Source organism: Mustelus asterias, chromosome 9 (genome assembly GCF_964213995.1).
Source record: "Mustelus asterias chromosome 9, sMusAst1.hap1.1, whole genome shotgun sequence".
Lineage (NCBI taxonomy): Eukaryota > Metazoa > Chordata > Chondrichthyes > Carcharhiniformes > Triakidae > Mustelus > Mustelus asterias.
In genome coordinates this window covers 44,919,687-44,938,869 of record NC_135809.1, presented here as the reverse complement: position 1 = coordinate 44,938,869, position 19,183 = coordinate 44,919,687, and the positions used below count along the sequence as shown (strand labels likewise).

At 41.9% G+C, this 19,183-nt stretch overlaps 1 protein-coding gene across 2 annotated transcripts; it reads left to right on the top strand.

Moving 5' to 3' along the window:
- The first annotated feature begins 1,245 nt into the window (after nt 1-1,245).
- On the top strand, nt 1,246-13,304 carry LOC144498657 (uroplakin-3a-like). Of its 2 annotated transcripts, none has more exons than XM_078220103.1 (7): nt 1,246-1,450; nt 1,592-1,735; nt 7,213-7,474; nt 7,989-8,071; nt 10,074-10,203; nt 11,096-11,287; nt 13,083-13,304. In XM_078220103.1, the coding sequence occupies exons 1-6, from the start codon at nt 1,396-1,398 to the stop codon at nt 11,262-11,264; spliced, it is 843 nt and encodes a 280-aa protein (XP_078076229.1). In that variant the 5' UTR covers nt 1,246-1,395; the 3' UTR covers nt 11,265-11,287; nt 13,083-13,304. The 2 variants fall into 2 exon arrangements, with proteins under 2 accessions (XP_078076229.1, XP_078076230.1); XM_078220104.1 differs by having other exon boundaries at nt 1,281-1,450; nt 13,088-13,304.
- The last annotated feature ends 5,879 nt before the right edge of the window (nt 13,305-19,183 follow it).

The following is a 19,183-nucleotide window of genomic DNA, read 5'->3' as shown; positions in this document are numbered from 1 at the left end:
GCCACTTTGGGAAGGAATTGCGCATTCTTTCTTTCCAATGTCACAGACAGGCTACTAAAGATGGAGGAAGCTCAATTTCCCTTTCATTCAGAGAATGTCTGCTCCAGGTGAAAGAGGCTGGGCATGCACTTTCTATAACATTAGAAAGGTTTAAGAGTTCATTCAGTGAACAGTTCTTTCCAGGAACATCACTCTGGGGTTAATACCCTTCATGTGTAAAGGGTATCTTTAGGATGTGAAGCGCTGGAAAGAGTGCAGAGGAGATTTACCAGGATGCTGCCTGGTTTGGAGGGTAGGTCTTATGAGGAAAGGTTGAGGGAGCTAGGGCTGTTCTCTCTGGAGCGGAGGAGGCTGAGGGGAGACTTAATAGAGGTTTATAAAATGATGAAGGGGATAGATAGAGTGACTGTTCAAAGACTATTTCCTCGGGTGGATGGCGCTATTACAAGGGGGCATAACTATAGGGTTCATGGTGGGAGATATAGGAAGGATTATCAGAGGTAGGTTCTTTACGCAGAGAGTGGTTGGGGTGTGGAATGGACTGCCTGCAGTGATAGTGGAGTCAGACACTTTAGGAACATTTAAGCGGTTATTGGATAGGCACATGGAGCACACCAGGATGATAGGGAGTGGGATAGCTTGATCTTGGTTTCAGATAAAGCTCGGCACAACATCGTGGGCCGAAGGGCCTGTTCTGTGCTGCACTGTTCTTTGTGTCTAGTTCAGGGGTTGTGAGAAGCTATGGCCAAGGCCTGTCTGATTTACTGGAATTAGTTTAGGACTGGATAAGCTGCCAATTCACTGAAATATTTTCATCTCAATGCGGCAGGGTAATTCCACTTCAGTCATACACTTTGTTGATGTTTATTATCGAATTAGAAAGAGATATATAAAAATAAAAAAACACACCTCAGTAAAGCACATTGTATCCTAAATATTTTTTCGTTTCACGGTGTTGTGCAAATTGGTACTTTTCTTGTGAAATCTATTGATTTTATTTAATAAGGAAACAAAGGGTTTTTGTGGGTTTGTGATCCACTTTATGGCTCTGCTCTTATCAATGGGGCTGTGACTGCAATCTCATTGGCAGGCTAGGAAATAAATGACAGACCAACAACCAAGCTCAAACTCTTAAATCCTCCGATTGGTTTAAATAAAACTATTTTTCCACTTGTGTGAGTTCAATTCTATGAGTGTATTTAAAATATTTTTTCTGGCGAACCCTGAAACACGAGGAAGCAAGGCGGCAGTAAATGGGTTTCAGGTGGATTCTCTGGCTGGTTAGACTGGTTAGATGAGTTAAGTGAGCAGTTTGCTCATTTCACACTGTTTGAGCTGTTGCTTCTCAGTTGCTGACACTCGCTGATTGCTTGCGGTCCGCTTCTTGCTACTGAGATGAAGATCGCTGTGTTTTTCTTCAGCCTTTGGGTCTCCCCTGCACTCTGTGTTGGTAAGGTAGCTTCTTGTGTTAAAGAAGCTTTTGAACTCTTAATTGGATCTGTCTTCCTTTGCAAAATTCCACCTTGATCGAGTTTTTGTTAATGGAATTTCTTCCAATAATGGTTTGAAACTGAAATCTCTTTTCTTCCAGTTCTAAACGTCAAACCAGAAGTTCCCTCGATCGGTGAAATTCAAGCTCTCCGGACCACTACCACTGTCACTCTAACCAAACCGATCTGTGTCTTTGCCAATGGTACTATTGTGGATGTTTTCGGAGTGCAAGCTTCTGTAAACTGTGAGTGTTGGGTCTGTTTAAATAGCCGGTGGTGGTGTTGGGGGAGGGGCGCGAGTACTCACAAATAACTGGTAATGTATCAATGATAGGCATTTACAGCAGGAGGCCATTCGGCCCATTGTGTCCACGCTGGTCAACAAAGATCTGACCACACTAATCCCATTTTCCGACACTTGGGTCCCTAGCCAGGAGGTTATGCAAGTGAATATTTAAATGTTATCAGAGCTTCTGACTCCGGCATCATTTCAAGCAGTTTCATACTCTGAAAGTATTTCTCCTGGACTCTCCTCTTAGTCCTCTACCTCTTACCTTAAATCTACGCCCCCTGGTTGTTGACCCCTCTACTAATGGGAAAAGTGACTTTCTATCCACCCCACAGTCCCAGCCTATCCAATCTTTCTTCATAGTTCAGACCCTCCAGCCCAGACAGTATTCTAGTAATTCTCCTCTAATCACATCCTTCCTACAACGTGGTGACCAGTGCACACAGTACTCCAGTTGTGACCTAACCAGGGTTTTATACAATTCCAGCTCTTGTATTCTACGCCTTTTTAAATAAAGGCAAGTATCCTATATGCCTTGTTAACCATCCATCTATCTATCTGCCTGCCCTGCCACCTTCAGGGATCTGTGGATATGCATCCCAAGGTCTCTTTCAGCCCTTCCCAAGTGCGTTACTGCACACTTTTTGCTGGGTTGAATTCCATTGACCGCTGCTCTGGCCAACTGACCAATCCACTGATATACTCTTGCAGTCCCTGGTCTCACCCTACCAATTTCTGAGATCCGCAACTTCTTGATCATGCCCCCTACATTTTAAGTCCAAATCATTTAATGTACACCACCAATAGCAAAGGCCCTAATACCGAGCCCTGTGGAACCCCATTGGGAAAGGATTCCCAGTCACTGACACATCCCTCTGCTTCCTGCCTTTCAGCAAATTTTGGATCCAATGTGCCACTTTGCCTCGGATCCCATGTTTTCTGAACAGTCGCCATGAGGGACCTTATCAAAAAATGATATTTGGATTGATAGCTGTGTAATATTGCAGTAAAACAATAGGTAGAACTCTTGATAATGACCATTCACTACCCCAACAAATTGGGGGACCCCTGAGATGATGGTTCTCGTTCCATAATGCTCAAGTTGCAGAGTGGTGTGTGAGCCCACAGTGAGGGTTTGACTATTCCATAGAGATGGTAACTGGATGATCTTTGAATAGTAACTCACAGAAGGAGGCCATTCAACTGATTTCAGCCTCTGCTGGCTCTTTTGAAGTTGATACCATATCCTTTATTTCCCCTTCAAGCATTTATCCAACTTGCTTTTGAATCCTCCTCTTAAATCTGTATTATGACTCTGGCCAGTGTGTTCCGAATCCTGGTCACTTGTTTATCTGGAGCAGAGGTTAGGCTACTTTACCCTGTCTAGATTGAGGCAAATTCAAAAAATGTTCCAATTCTAACCCCAGCTGGGATCTGTTTGCCAAACGTAGACTGGAAATCAGAGATGTTCATAAATCTAGAGTTTGGTGATTTTAACTGTTTAGAGAATGAAGCTCCTTCTTTAACAACGATAGCTTGCATTCTTCCTCTTATCTGCTTTCCTTTTAACCTCCTGCCTTCATTCCACCCACACTTGATTAATGGTTGATGTTGGTTCCCAATCTACCAATTTTGGATGGTGTCAGGAATTATTATCTGTTTGAATCAGTGTGTTACTTGTTTTATTTGAAATATTGTGGCTTACTCTCCTGACACTTTTTTTGCCTTCCTGTATCTGTGGCCAGAGCTGGGTGTGGTACTTAATACTTGCACTCCTGTTGCCCTCTTTCAGTGAACGTTACACAAACAAGTCTTGCTGTTTTCATTTTTTTCCCCCTCAATCAATCAGTATGAATTTGGGATTCATCAATGTCAGCAATGTTGCATGATGCCCATGGAATGTCTTGCATTTACTGATCAGGCTTTTCTTTTATGTTCTTGTATAATGGAACTGCTCTATTTATAACTATTGTTATATTATATCAGAAGTCTGATGTATCGTGTAGTCAACTCAAATGCTGTAATGCATTGAAGTCTTTTTAAAGTCTGGCTTCCATTTTTGATTGCACACTTCTTAATGCCTGAGGAAGATTCAATCTGACTCGAAGGCTTTCTATGCAGTAAAAAAATTGAGGTTTCTTGTTGAAATGGGAAAGAACAAACTCCTTGCTCTTTCATCTTGTCCCTGATTTTTGGATTCTCCTGCTATTAATGGTCCTCCATTGAAATGCAGCAGATCTTGTAAATGTTCTTGTTGGTACATGTGGCCATTTCTGTCACTAAGTTTTGAGGTGGTTGTTGCATAAACATGCTGGGTGTTGTGATAGAAAATGGTGTCAAAGATGATGTGCTGACATGGAGTTGATGCAATCTCTATTCTCAGTTCTCCAGTGATGTTACCAGGACCATAAAATCCATTGTTAAATTTGCCTGACTAACTGACCAAGCAATTAGTTGTCATTCTTAATAGCCAATTTTTGTACAGTTTATAAACCTGCCTGCTCGTAATTGTATTAAGGACATAACCGGCGCAAGTGTCCCTGGTTTTGCTCCTGTAAATCTTTGCTATGGCATATTCAAAATTCTTGCCATTGAAAGATGCAGTCACAACTTTAAACCATCATGTACTTTTTTCAGAATTTATAATCCCCAAAGATATATAAATGCACACTACTACAGTTTGGATGTATATGGTTGCCTTTTGTAACTTCTAACATAGGTTTAATATCCCTTTTTTTATATAATGGGTTCAGCAATTGACATTTTTGAACTTCTGGATTGTCTATCTTCAGGTTAGAACTGATTACATATACTGTTGGGCAACTGCCAACTCTATCCTGCAACTTACTGTAACAGAATTCAAATGGTAAATCTCACCGGGACCACTGATCTAAAGCTAAACTAGCAGCCGTTTGATGAATTCAACTAGAATTATCTGATCTGCTGACTTTTGGTCATCCCCCTTCAGCTGATTTTTTTTTGTCTAGATTTGATTCGAAATTATTTGCAGGTTTGAAATCTTGTCTAGTAGTCCAGATATGTTTTGGAGATAATATTGCTGTTACAACATAGTGAAATATACCAAAGTGCTCCACAAGAGCATTCATCATAAAACAATAAGATACCTGAGTCACAGGAAATATTAGGCCAGATGACCCAAAGCTTGACCAAAGAGGGTGTAAGCCAAGCATTGAAAAGAGGAAAGCAGGATGGAGAGGTGGAGGGAGCATATTCAAAAATTTTGGATTTAAGTACCTGAAGGTGTGGCCACCAAATTGCAGTTTAAATTTGGGGGAGGCACAAGAGGCCAGAATTAGAGTGCAGATATCTCTAAGTTATGGCTGAAGTAGAAACAGGGTGTGACAAAGTTATCACTTTGTGGCTACAGAGTACCTTCAAGTTGGAGATATGCATGGTTCATGTTTGGCTTTGAAAATGCTTGGCCCCCAGTTAACCTGGTGTACAGGTCTTCAATCGAGGGCATGGGGTATCTGGCAAGTATAGAAACCCTATTGACATTAAGCTTATTGTCTTCACAAAGTCAATTTGACTTATCAGGCTTAAGGATAGGAACAACAGATGGAGCCCACTCTGCAAATTGTGCAGGTCATATTATGCCAGGTGTTCCAGTTCTGACTACTTTTTCTAATAGAGTATGTAAGTGGTCTCACTAAAATACATAGGTGTAGCATCAGGGTTGACATAGGTCTTGGCTTTTGTTCTCATTTTTCTAAGCCCTTACTAAAAAACTTTAGTGCATTTGGTACAGTCCTGCCACACCCAGCCTGAACATGTTCAGTCTGATGAGCTGGAGCCAATCTCTCCCCAGAAGGCTAGGACCTTGTCCCAAATAATGATGAGTGGAAGTCAAGCTGACTGCTGCCTGTAAGTCACTAGGTTCACCATGGTGCCCTTTACTTGTATTTTCCAAGTTCAGGAGCTGAATACCAGCCTGGAGGCGATAGGTCTGCTCCCTGATAATGGAGACTGCAGCCCCTGTATCCACTTCCATTTTTGATGGGCGGCCATTTACTAACAACCTCACCATTATGGGGTGACCTTTATCATGGAGATAAGATTTAATTACATTGTCCTTGTTCTTGGTTTTGGGCCTACCTGCAAGGTACAGTCTTGTAATGGCCTTGGTTGATTTTCTAAATAGCATGAGTTTTAACTGTTGCTATATCTCTGCCTCAGTCGTGATCTTCTGCAGCACTTGCAATAGTCCGTTGTCTGGCATCTACAACCTTCTGGAATATGCTCCTTGGGGATCTGAAGGCTGCCCCTCCCTTTCCATGACAGCCTGGTGTTGTGACTTGGGGCTCCATCGTTGTAAGGGATTTGGTGATATTTTACTGACGCCATCACTCTCAGTTGAGAATGGATATTGAATGAACCCCACCTCTCCCAATTGAAGGGCAATGCCATCTGAAATCCTCTAGATCTTGAGCTTCTTTCTCTGCATTTTCCAATGACCACCTTTAGATCCAAATTGGGTTTTGTCAATAATTTATTTTGGGCTGTCACATTGATTCCACAGTCTATCTTGCAATATGTCCAGGGGTAGCCTGCCAATTTTTATTACCTGGTCAGAAATTCAGTGATGGGTTTGCCCTACTGTGTTAGTGGTATTGCTGGAGTACTATGGAGCGACTTGGGTCATAATGGCCTTGGTTTTGGAGTTGGGCTTCTGGGTAGGTAAGGCTTTGAAATACACTGAAGTTTGGGTCCCCACATGCTGTCACAGGACCACTTTCTGTTCCTTGTTTCCACACCCTCACCCTTCCCAATTTGTTGGCCTTAAAAATGTAATGCATGTGCTCTACGTATTGGGCCGAGTCTTCTATGCTTGTATTGTAGGCTTCAAGTTTACCAAAATGAGGCATTTTTCTTGCAGGAGGACTACTTCTCTCTAGAGGGAAGAAAAATAACTCTTGTGTAGTAATCCTATTGAGGCCAGTCTTCTGTCACTATTGCCCTTCGTTTACAACATGCTCAAATTGCTGCTCGGTAGCCACAGTGTACAAGTCAGTCCCTGTTCATTTGATTGCTGGCCTGAGTGGAGCCAGCTGGTTTTAAATCCCCCACTGCTCCTTTCCTATTGGACAAGCCTCCACTTGCCAATAGGGGAGCCCATATTCAACGCGGCCCACAGGGAGATCTATTGATAATCCCCTGTGGCCATCATAACAAGGGCAATGGGTAGCAGAGTTTAGGCTGGTCTCAAGTTTATGGAGAGTAGAATGTGAGACCAGTCAGTAGTCTCGGAATAGTCTAGTCCAAGGCATGGGGGGAGGTGGGGGTGGGGGGTACTAGTATTGTCCCTGATTTTTTTTTTAAACTTCGCTGCAGTGTTTTTGTATGCAATTTGTGGTTTTCAAAAAAATTGGCCAAATGGCTGAAGAGTTTAATACAAATCCTCCTCCTTTGCAGCAATCCCAAATGAAATTGGCAATAGCAGCATAAGGTCTTACCAACAAACGAGAGGAGGGGCAACTGGGCCATATCGGGCTGCAAGCTTTGGCATGCCAGACTGTACATCTTCGCCTTTTGTAGCGAGCACAAACCCTGCCAGGATCCAAGCTGAGATTAATGACTATCTGTTCAGAGTTGGAAATGATGTCCGGTGTTTGAAGCAAATTAACAACCCTCCTGAAAATTGTAATGCACCACTTGCTGCAGGAGGAATGTACAGGTAAGGGGATGTAAATCTTTCTCCTATTTAGAACTATGGCATGAATTTTGTGCCAGCTGTAGCAGACAAACTTTTCCTGTTTTAATCACCTTGAATGAATAATGCTAACTTGAAAGTTTTAGTGAATAGGATGCTGCTTTTCTATATTAGAAGCATCATGGCTGTTACTTTCAGACCAGGGTATGGACATTGTACGTACAGTCATAGAATCCTACAGTGCAGAAGGAGGCCATTCGGTCTGCACCGACCACAATCCCACCCAACCCCTATCCCCATAACATTGTGAGGCAGTATTGCTAGCCACCAGGCTGCCCCTTGTGGGCTTCTAAACAGAATGGGTGGGATAGGAAGATGGAATTCCTGGCTACTTATCCAGACCAATAAATATAATGACTTGTACAAATTAATTGTTGAATTGGCTTATTTGAAAGTATACCTTCCTAGTTATTCAAATGCTACGAAATGAGGCTGGTAAAACTGTGTGCATCCACTTTCAATCTGTTTTAAATCACAGGTTCAAGTATGCTCTACGAAACGGACCTACAAATGTATTTATTGCTGAAACACTCTGGTCAGATTCCATCACCCTTCTACAAGGCAAGTGTCTTCATTAGTTACCTATTGAATTTACAAGCAGTAGTTTGGCATGCTGCCATCTGGCTAATTGGTAATACAAATTTGAAATGTACCACTTTATTCCCTTCTCTTCCAACTTTGCCCTCAACTAAAAGAGAAACGTCACAGGCTGGCAAACTGACTCTGTTCTGACAGGCTATACCTGAGCCTACCAGTCAACATCTGTACCAGTTCTGATGTTAGTTTTACAACTGGTGGCTATTAACCCTCTCCCTTATTCAATTTTAATTTTTTTAATTGTCCTGTAACAAAATCCTTTCTCCAGTAAGTACCATTTTCAAAAAAGAAATATTTTCCATGGTCTTCCTGAAAGTTGATCACTGAAACTCAAAATTGATCCCACATTCTAACTGGCCTGACCACTGCCTCAAGAACAAGTTTGAATCCCTCTGTTCTACTTTTCATAGGTTTTAATATTCTGCTGTGTTTGAATTTCTGGAACCGTTTAAATACTCCCATGTGTGTCTTGACTATATCAATCCTTAACTATGGGTACAATGTCAATGCCTCGTATATAAAGCCCAGAATAACATTTTGTCTTCTACTGAAATTGGGACGAATTTTGACTTTGAAAGCCAATTAGCTGTCATTTTATAGCTCTATAGATTTTATTTCAAGTTTGTAACAAGTTCTGTTTTTATACCACCCTTCCATGGTGTCATTTTTTTTTTGCTTCTGATCTCCCAATGCTTGCAATAATGAATTTTAATTATACCTAAATCCCTTCATTTTGAACTATACAGTGTGAACTGCTGGCCTGATGACTTTCCCACATTTGGGTGGGTTGAATATTTGATTGCTTTGCAGACAATTTTCTTGCAAACATGTATACTTTGAAATATTTTAAAATGTTGCATAAATTTGAAAAAGGAGTCTTTTTGATATGAAATCAAGCCATCTCAAAAGATTGTCCAAATGTGAACACTTTTTGTTTGTTAATGCACTATGCGCCATGGATTAACTTGATGGGTGAGTTTTCTTCCCCATCCCCCAGTTGCATGGAATGTTCCTGAATTCTGCTCCACCAAATCCCTGGAATGTGGATAGTTGTTAGATGAGTTTGTGTTGAACCACTTGGGTTCTGATTTGAAATACTTCGTCAAGTATTTACGCTCACTTTGGGTTCCGCCAGATTCACTGATCTCATTACAGCCTGGGTTCAAATTCACCTCCTGACTCCCCAAAGCTTGTCCGCCATCTATAATGTACAAGTCACGACTGTAATGGAAAACTCACTTGCCTGGATGAATGCAGTTCCAACAACACATGGTGCCACAGTTGTTAGCTGGCTCGCAGATCCAGACACCCAGGTTCAATTCCAGCCTCAGTCACTGTGGAGTTTGCACTTTCTCCGTGTCTGCATGGGTTTCCTTTGGGTGCCTCGGTTTCCTCCCACAGTCCAAAGATGTGCAGGTTAGGTGGATTGGCCATGCTAAATTGACCCGAGTAGCGGGTAAATGTTTGGGGTTTCGGGAGTGGGGCCTGGGTGGGATTGTGGTCGGTTCGGACTCGATGGGCTGAATGGCTTTCTGTACTGTAGGGATTTATTGATATAACAGAAATATTGCCATTTTTTGATTTAGTTAAAGTTGGTTGGAGGTGTGCAGGGAAATCTTTCAATTATAATTATGGGGAGAATTATTTCTTTGAAGTCTTGCTTGAAACTTTAAAGATTAGTTTAAATTATGGAATTTTTTTTTTACACACTGAAACCCTTGAAGCAAAACAAACTATCGGTTACTGTGATCCTGTAATCCTTGCTCAGTGTCATTCTTTAAGTTTACAATTAATAACCTTTATTCTGAGTGACTTCTCCCTTTCCCAAAGGCCTTTGGAGTCCCATTTCTTCCAAAGTGTTGGACGATGTAATTCAAGAGTTGAAGCCCTATTTCAGAACTAATTGCAAATACATTTCAGGGCGCCAGTGTTGAGTCAAATTTAATCTTTTTTTTCTTGTCTCCAGCTTCTGAGCTCTCAGCTTTGGCAGCCGCTAGCAGGAGGACTGGAGGAATGGTGGTTATCACAACTATTCTCGTCATCCTTCTCTTTCTTCTTCTCTGTGCCTTTGTTGCTTTGCTGATGTATATATTTTGGTGAGTATTGTCTGAACAGATGAGTGTGGCGAGAGTCGAGAATGAAAGAATAGTGGGTGCTAATGATTATTGTATCTCTGCATTTTAAATTTTCCATGTGCTGCATGTCCCGCGATGTGACTGCGATGTAGTCTTTGTTCGCCATCAAAGAAGCTGCAGGCTGTCCGAATAGCCCTACCATTATTTTAATATTTTGGTGCGTCATCTCCACTTGGGCACAATTTCAGAAACCTGCCACTGCACAAATATAAAAATACACAAGCATTTTCCTTTGTGTAGAGAGAGCGCTAGGTGTTTCAAACTCAGTCTGGTTCTTGTGACCTGACGCAAGTGTTGCCAGTCTTCAGGGGTCATTGGATACTGGTCAGAAATTTGCATTCCATCCTATCTTGCCTGAGGTTTGCAGACAAAGACTGCAGGCTTCCTCTCCTAAAGGGCATTAGCGATCCTGATGGGCAGCTACATGGTACCTTGTATTTTGGTTGAATTTAAATTTCTAAAAGTGCCACTTCTACTGGGTTTGGTGCTCCCTTTAGATTACCATCCAGTAATGCAATCACTGCACAATTCTGTTTGTAAGGCAGTTGAAAGCTATTACCACCTTTCTTCAGAGTTGTTTAAAAAGTTGTCTATTTCTGGCTATAATTAGCCACAGTCACTGACACAGCTAAGCTCACACTTGAGGTGTTCAAACTGACAAGTTTATGATATTTAATTTGTTTCTAACCTTGCCTGGGCATCCAGGCTGGGCGAAAGTTGCCTCCACATCTTTCTCTAAAGATTGTGCGAGCAATATTGTCGTAGACCTTTTCTTCACAAACCCTCTGGTCCATCATTCCTTTAATTGGATTGAAAAGTGCAATTTCAAGGTGTAATTTCTTCTCTTCTACAGCTTGAAAAAGGAAATTCCTGCAGTGCAACAGCAGCCTCCTCCGGTAAGGTACATCACTCATAAAAAAAACCCTGGCTTTAATCCAGGAGCAACCAAAGCTGCTGCCCAACCATCACCTGGGCAACAGATTTACCAGTCTACTGTCGAGACTGCTCAAGTTTCAGGGTAACATGTTTGAAAGATCCAAGAGATGTAAGTGTACATACACCTCAGTTTGCTATCCATTCTTGTCTTGCTGTATGTTTAGATGTTTTGGTCAGGTGCTTGAAGTTGGGGTGCGGGGGGGGGGGGGGGATTGGTTTTGATAAACCTGCTAGTGCATTACAGCATGTCGATCAACTTGGAACTAGTCTTATCTTCCATGCAGTAGTTAAATTTCCATTATTTACTAAAAATGATTTGAGGGTGTCAGTTCTTGGAAGTCTGGGGGTGAAAACACAATCTATCCATCTTCTCTCTCCTTGGGGATACATGTCCCTTTTTTTTGTCTTGTTCGGGTGACTACTTTGCCTGAAATTGTTGCAAGCCAAAACTAAATTTGTCCTCGCTAGATTTGTGCATATTTACACTTTGACATCTGTCACTATTGCAGGGATTTTTAAAAAAATGTCCTCCAAAACCTGGGCTCTGGGACAGATTGCATGGACAACTATTCAATTGGTGATCGGACATCTATGAACAAGATGGAGATTTTACACTCTCTCTGGCTAAGTTGTTCAATATTTCTGTAATGGCACATTAAATCTGAAACATGAAACCTGTTGGGTTAGCTTTCAACTGTGGTGGCCCATGTGCTTTGGGTGAATCTATATTTTACGATGGGGTGTTTGTCCCTTTAAGAACAAGATTTCTGGTAAAGCACCTGGCTTCCAGTGAACTTTCATTACCTGGAGATAAATAATGGGGTCAACAAGGAGTTTGTTAGATTTTAGATGTGGTTCTGGTCTTGAGCAGGATTTTAATTTAGAACAAACTTGCTGCAGGACATTTTTCTTTCAAGTAGGGCTCATTTGATTCTGTGCACTGGCTAATAGAATAACTGAAGGATTCCTAATGGTGAGTTGAACTTCTGAGATAGCTGAGCAAGAGAGCGACCAGCCTGTGTTGAACTAGGAGTCTACAACTGTAGGATGTTTGGAGGAGATTTGAATGGATGTCCTTGCCAGAACTAAGCTGAAGGCCCAAGAAATCTCAACCCTTATTCAAACCTTCAAAGCAGCACTCCAGAGACTTGGCTTCAGTTATTGGGAGTGTAAGTCAAATAGGTATAGAGGAAAAGGAAAGTTTGAGTTTGATCATAACACAATCAGTAGCAATAAATGACTTGGTGGCTGTATCCTATTTCTGTAGTTAATTACACAGTAAGGATGTTGTCTTGCAAATCCTAGGTCATGCTATTCTCTGACCAGATATTGGGCAGAAAATGCAATTAATAATTGGGAACAGAGGAAACATGAGGTCCTATAACAGTAAAAACTCCAATGACTGACGCATGCTATGACATGTGCACCTATCCATTGGTCAAGCATAAATCTCAGCTGATAACTTCTTTGATTACTTAGATTCCTGTGCAATAGTGTCAATAACTGGTTAAAAAAACCTCTGTTCCCGAGACTAGGGGGATTTGGAAATGCAGCAATATTGAAATTATTTATGAACTTTTAAAATTTAATTTAGTGAGTTTGAAGTCTCCTTTCTGTAAAGCAGAAGTGGAGACCTCTTTTATTTCCACAATATAAACTCAACTTTTTGAGATATTTAAATTGTGTGATGGGGGGGTAGTTCGGTTTCAAATTGTGGTAATACTGGCAGGTATATCTTGTATCTAAACTAATGCCTGTCATAAGTGCCATCTCTTTGACTGGAAGTATATTTTGGGCTGGGTCATATTTGGAAGAAACGTAAAGGTAACAACTGCATTTTGTGAGAAGCTTGAAGACCAGACCGCTTTCAAATTTAAAGTAATTATTTTCTTTCCTGTTCCAAGGGTAGTCACAAAAAATGAAGATGCCCTGAAGATTAATGATGGAGGAAGTAATAATCAACTGAACTCTGGCTACTTTGTATCTCCAGAGTAAATGCATAATTTGTCGGAGTACAAACTCTGTTTAACAGTGACTGTACAGGGATAGTTAAATTTCTGTGACATGGCTTATTTTTTGTATGGTATATTGTCTTGCATTCTTAAAATAAAAACAATCTTTCTGTAGTTGGAGTCTCCTTTGCTTCTCTGAAGGATTCTCCTGTTTCTGCAATGTATTGCGACTTTTCAGGGTACTGTGTGCGCAATGGCTTTAAGGAGCAGTATATTGTTAAAGCAAAATTTTGATGTACTGGAAATCTGGAAGGTTGTTGACCTGACATTACCTCCCTCTCTCCAGCTGCCCACAGATTGGGTATTGCTGCTCTCATTATGACCATATGTAAGCAATTGATTTCTTGCTGGGATAATCTCACTGATTCTAGTTGCGTATTGGTACTTTGTTTAAATTTGTGAACCTGGGTGCTTTTTGTAGGATTATTGAATCCCTACAGTGCAGAAGGAGGCCATTCAGCCCATAGTCTGCACCAACCACTGTCCCACCCAGGCCCTATCCCCATAACCCTAAGTAATTCCCCTGACACTAAGGGGCAATTTTTACCATGGCCAATCAACCGTACCTGCCCATCTTTGAACCGTGAGAGGAAACCAAAACAGAGGACACCCGTACAGACGCAGAACAAACTCCACAGTCACCCAAGGCTGGGATTGAGGTCTCTGGCACTGAGGCAGCAGCGCTAACCACTGTGCTGTCCTCATTGGCAAGCATGATTGTCAGGACGTGTCTGAGCCTTATCCTGTTAGCTGAACAGTCTGTATTCCTTTTTCCAGCAGAAGCCAGTTGCAATGGAGCAGGAAGGTGGGCTCCCCCACCACAACACAAGCCTCCTTTTGACAGCAACTTTCAAAACCCACGACCTCTATCACCTAAAAGGACAAGGGCAGCAGACACAAGGGAACACCACGACCTGCAAGTTTCCCTCCAAACCCCAAACCATCCTGACTTGCAACTCCCATCAACGTTCCTTAAAATCCTGGAATTCCCTAACAGCACTGTGGGTGTACCTACACGGTGCACTGCAATGGTTCAAGAAGGCAGCTTCCCACCACTTTATCAAGGGCAGTTAGGGATGGGCAATGAATGCTGATCTTGCTAGGGACACTTAATGTCTTTAAAGATATCTTTAGGGAGAACTGAAACCATTCCTGTGGTACATCAGCACGTGATATACTTGCACAGATGGTTTTTAAGGGCACTGTATGTATTTTTTTGAGCCTGACTTCGACATTCTCAGGCTATAATTCTCCAATTAAAATTAAAAATGTTAGTGTTCTGGTCATGAAGGATTATTTGGGGGAAGATTAAGAGGCTATATGAAGGATTGAATTGATGTGAAATGCATTTTGGAGAGTTGGGATACATGAGGAGGTGACGAGATCCAAGACCTCGGTGGTAAAAGGTCACGAGTAGGAGCTTTAAATGCAGCAGAGTGTTGATGGGTATGTGCATTGTGGACTTGCTCAGAGGTTTTCAGCTGGCAGTGTTATGAACCAGCAGTGATCCAGATGTACACATTTTTGAATTGATCAGGCTCCAGTATATTTTCCTTCCCCTTGTTTTTAAGTCAAATATGTTTTGTATCCTAATTTCACAGATAGTTATCTTTAGAAAATGATTCCTCGCCCCTTTTTTTTTTGTGGTCCATTAGAACTATTGGCATTTTTGTAATGTGCTTGAGTGGCACAGTGGTTAACACTGCCTCACAGCACCAGGGAGCCGGGTTCAACTCCTGGTTTGGGTCACTGTCTTGGAGTTTGCATGTTCTCCCGGTGTCTGCGTGGGTTTCCTCCCACAGTCCAAAGATGTGCAGGTTAGGTGGATTGGCCATGCTAAATTGTCTCCTTAGACCAGCTAGGGTAAATACTTGGGATTATGGGGCTAGGGCCTGGGTGGGATTGTTGTTGGTGCAGACCTAATGGGCCAAATGGCCTCCTTGTGTACTATAGGATTCTATAAACAGCATGAACACACTTTTCCTGATTATCGACTTGCTTAACTGGTAACATGTACATTTTTCCAATTATGATAAGCCTATTGTGACAGTCGTTCTTTCCACAGATGCTGCCTGGCTTGCTGAGTATTTCCAGCATTTTCTTTTTCAGAGCACATTATGGGCTGATTCATTTACAGTGAACTGCTCCCTCTGCTGGCTGTGCTTTTAAGGGGCAAGTTGTTTTTGTAACTTTCACACACAAGATGTCCATGGCTGGAAGTTGCAAGTGAATTATGGTTGATGGCAGAAGGAAGCTGCTTTTGTCCAATCGCTTCTCTCCATGGAGCTGCTTAATAGATCGAAATCACCATGGGACAATTTCCCTCACATTTACTGTCTGCTCTGAAACAGGGGAAATGTGAATGGAAGTTATGATGCTTATTTAAAAAAAAATTCTAGGTAGTGTGTCTTTTGTCTGACGTTTCTTTCCCTAAAGCAATGTTCCCATTCCTGGGATCTGGGAATGTGTGCTGGGGGAGTATATGTACTTGAATACTAGGTGTCGATAGAATCTGATAATCTTTTGAAAGCTCTGCAAGCGTACACACCTCGGCCTAGGCCCCATCAAAGATGGCAACTCAGCATTGGCAATAGATATATTGGCTTAAAGTTATCATCTAGTCCCAAGGGTGTGTCTCTCCATTAGAGAGACAATTTTGGCAATGCATAGCCTGAGGGCTGCCACTTCAGTGTGGGAAAAGGTGATGGGGCCTCCATGAACTACCACTGTCAGTAGGGGGATTGAACCCATGTTGTTGGTGTCATTCCACATCACACTAGCTATTTAGCTAACTGACACCACCCCCTCTCCCTTAAAGCCACAATACACCTGGAAAGCAATGAGATCAGTAGAGAAGACTTGCAACCAATGTAGGTCAAACTCATTTGTCACTTAACCTCCCCTTTGGTTATTAATCCCTGGTGCTTTGCCATTAAGTTTGCTGTATAAGGACCCTATATTTAAATACAAGTTTGCAATTATATAGTTTAAATTATGGTGATATTTCTTGTGCATCCCCAATTTCCATTCCTGCGATATTGGCAGTGGTGCCTTCAGCCTAGACCCTGGAATTCCATCCTTCAAATCTCTCTGCCCCTCGAACGCTCTCCCTTCCCGAAAACATAGTCACTTTGCTCAAGTTATTGGTCTTTGCATCTGCAGTTGTCAAATGTCTTAAACAATCCTGTGAAGTGTCCTGAGACTTTCTTTTCAAGTTAAAAGGCAACTTTCAAGTTGTTGCTGATAATATACACCAGTGGTTCCAAGCAAAAATGAGTAAGGAATCCACTTAATTGCTCTTTCCCCATATTTTATGTTCAACATCTGACGTTTTCACTCATCCTTTCCCCTTGTGTAGCTCTTGGAAATATGTAAATTAGAGAAAGGTGTGTTATATATTTAAGTTATTCTGTGTTGCTGCTTACGGAGGTTAAATATGTCTATAAATGTACAAGTGCAAAGCAGAACAATAGGATTTCCTACTCTAACAAATGATAGTTCTGCCATGGTTTTCATCATTTCCACTGGTGTTAATTGGAGAAGAGCAGCCTTGAACAGCCTTGCTGGTTTATTCTCCTTTTGGATATCTGGTAATTGAAACATATTTAGTGAGTAGAAAAAGTAATTGAGTCCGAAACTCCTTTAACTCTGTTAACAAAGTGCTTACACAAGGCAGAATACAAAAATTCTGAAAGAAATGTTCTGCCTATTGACTTGAATACAAACTTTTATTCCAGCCAAAGGAGCATCGAACTGTAAGCTACGGAACGATAGGTGGTGCTTTTAATGAAGGGAGATGATAGAGTATCTGTAGAGGTTGTTTAGAGGAGAGAAGCTTGCAGAGATTTGACTGAGGTGTTTAAAACCATGACAAGTCTCCAAAGTTAATGAAGGTAAATTGTTTTCACCGACTAAATGGTTGCTAACCGGAGGATACGGGTTTAATGTTTCGCTGAAGAATCTGAGGGGACAAATATTTTTATATAACAAGTGGTTTGGATTTGGAAAGCGCAGCTCAGCAGGGTGGTGGAAGCAAATTGAATACCTTTTCCGAAGGGCATTGGATAAATACTTCAAGGTGGAGAAAATGTAGAATCTAACTGGATTACTCTCTGAAAGAGCCACTTCTAACTCTGTGTATTGAATGGGCTTCTTGTGTTTGTAATATTAGATTATTCAAAGGGATGTCGAGCAGATCTGCTGGCACAAGATTCAAATAGCCCACACCCATCATTGTCATTAAATCTAGCTCCAGACCTGGGCACACCTAATTGCAATGAATAAGGTCGATTGTTGCTACAGACTGCAGTTATCAGGGAGGTTCCTCAGTTGTTGCTTTGAGGCTCCCCTTGGGATCAAGTAACTACATATCAGCCAATTTATTGTCTATGTATTTATTACACTCCCAAAGTATAACAAATATTTGGCATTTATCTGACCCTCTCGGTTGATGTTTGTCCTCTGGTACCATCCATTGCTTCTCTTCACTTCTACACTGAGACATCTGGCACTGGCTTTCCAGTTCACTATCCGCATGCACTCAGTGGGGTATCTGTAAATGCTGGTGCTGCTTGCAATTGTTTGTGAGGGGCAGTCTTGTCCAAGGACAGTCAGTGGCAATGAGCTGTTCCACCAGCACTTCAATTGCAGATGGGGAACAGATGTTAGAATTTGATCCCAGGAGATGCCTTCAACAGTGCTTGCAATCCAAATGATGGAGGGGTTATTTTGTAGTTGAGTGAGAAGGGGTGTAAGATAAAAGAGAAACAGGACAGTATTATTCCTGAGCTTGTCCTTCCCTGTCTATCTCAATACCCTGGGAGACAAAAAGATTCAGGGTCACCACCTCCATGGGAGGCAAAAGCTTGTTATTTCTGGCCTAACTCGCGCCTCTCAATATGTTCCATAGTTTATCTGTCATCCAGCACTGGATGAGCAGAAATGTCCTCCAATTAAATGTTGCTAAAACTGAAGCCATTGTTCTCAGTCTCCGTTCCAAAGCCTGTTCCCTGGCTACCAACTCCAACCCTCTCCCTGTCAATTGTCTGAGATCTAACCAGCTTGTTCACAACTGTAATAGCACATTTGATCCTTTAATTCATGTCATCACTAGGACGGCCCATTTCCACCATCAGAACATTGCTTTGACATTGCCCTGCCTCATCTCATCTGTTGCTGAAACCCTTCTCCACGCATTTATTTCCTCTAATCTTCACTATTCCAATGAACTCCTGGCTGCTGTCCCACTTTTTACCTTCCATAAACTTGAGCTCATCCAAAACTCTGCTGCCCATGTCCTAACTTGCAGCAACTCTTGTTTTCCCCCCCCCCCTCACTCTTTTATGCTTGCTAACCTGCGTTGGACTCCAGTCAAGCAAGATCTTGATTTTTTAAATTCTCATCGTTTTCAAATCCCTCCCCCATGATCTGACCCCCCCGCCCCCCCCCCCCCCCCCATCTCTAATCTTCTCCAACCCCACAATCCTCTGGGATCTCTGCACTCCTCTGATTCTGGTCACTTGCACAACCCCAGTCGTAATTGTTCCACCATTGGTAATCATGCCTTCTGTTGCTGAGACTCAAGCTCTGGAATTCCCTTCCTACACCTCTCTAGTTTCCTATCTCACTTTCTGTAAGAAACTTCTTAAAGCTTACCTCCTTGACCAAGCACTTGGTCATCTGACCTTGTACCTCTTTGAGGCTCAGTGCTAGACTTTGTTTTATAATGCTCCTATGAAGCACCTTGGCTCATTTTATTCCATTAAAGCTGCTATATAAGTAGTTTTCTCCTCTAGTTCAGATCTGGCCCTTTGTGTCAGGTCTCATCATGTTACGTAAATATAGCTTTGAGATGCCATGAATTGAATAACACTCTTTGACAGACATGAGCCTGATCTGCAGCTTTTCCTTTTGTGTCAGTAACTGATTCATGTAGATAGCTAGTGTTCCAATGGCCAAGATTCTCCAGTCCCGCTGCAGTGAGCGGAGATTTG

Bases quoted from the DNA above. Each gene is read 5' to 3' on its own strand.
- LOC144498657 (XM_078220103.1), top strand. From the start codon at position 1,396: ATGAAGATCGCTGTGTTTTTCTTCAGCCTTTGGGTCTCCCCTGCACTC. The intron at 1,451-1,591 runs GTAAGGTAGCTT...CTTTTCTTCCAG, and splicing joins CTCCCCTGCACTCTGTGTTG to TTCTAAACGTCAAACCAGAA. The intron at 7,475-7,988 runs GTAAGGGGATGT...TTTAAATCACAG, and splicing joins GCTGCAGGAGGAATGTACAG to GTTCAAGTATGCTCTACGAA.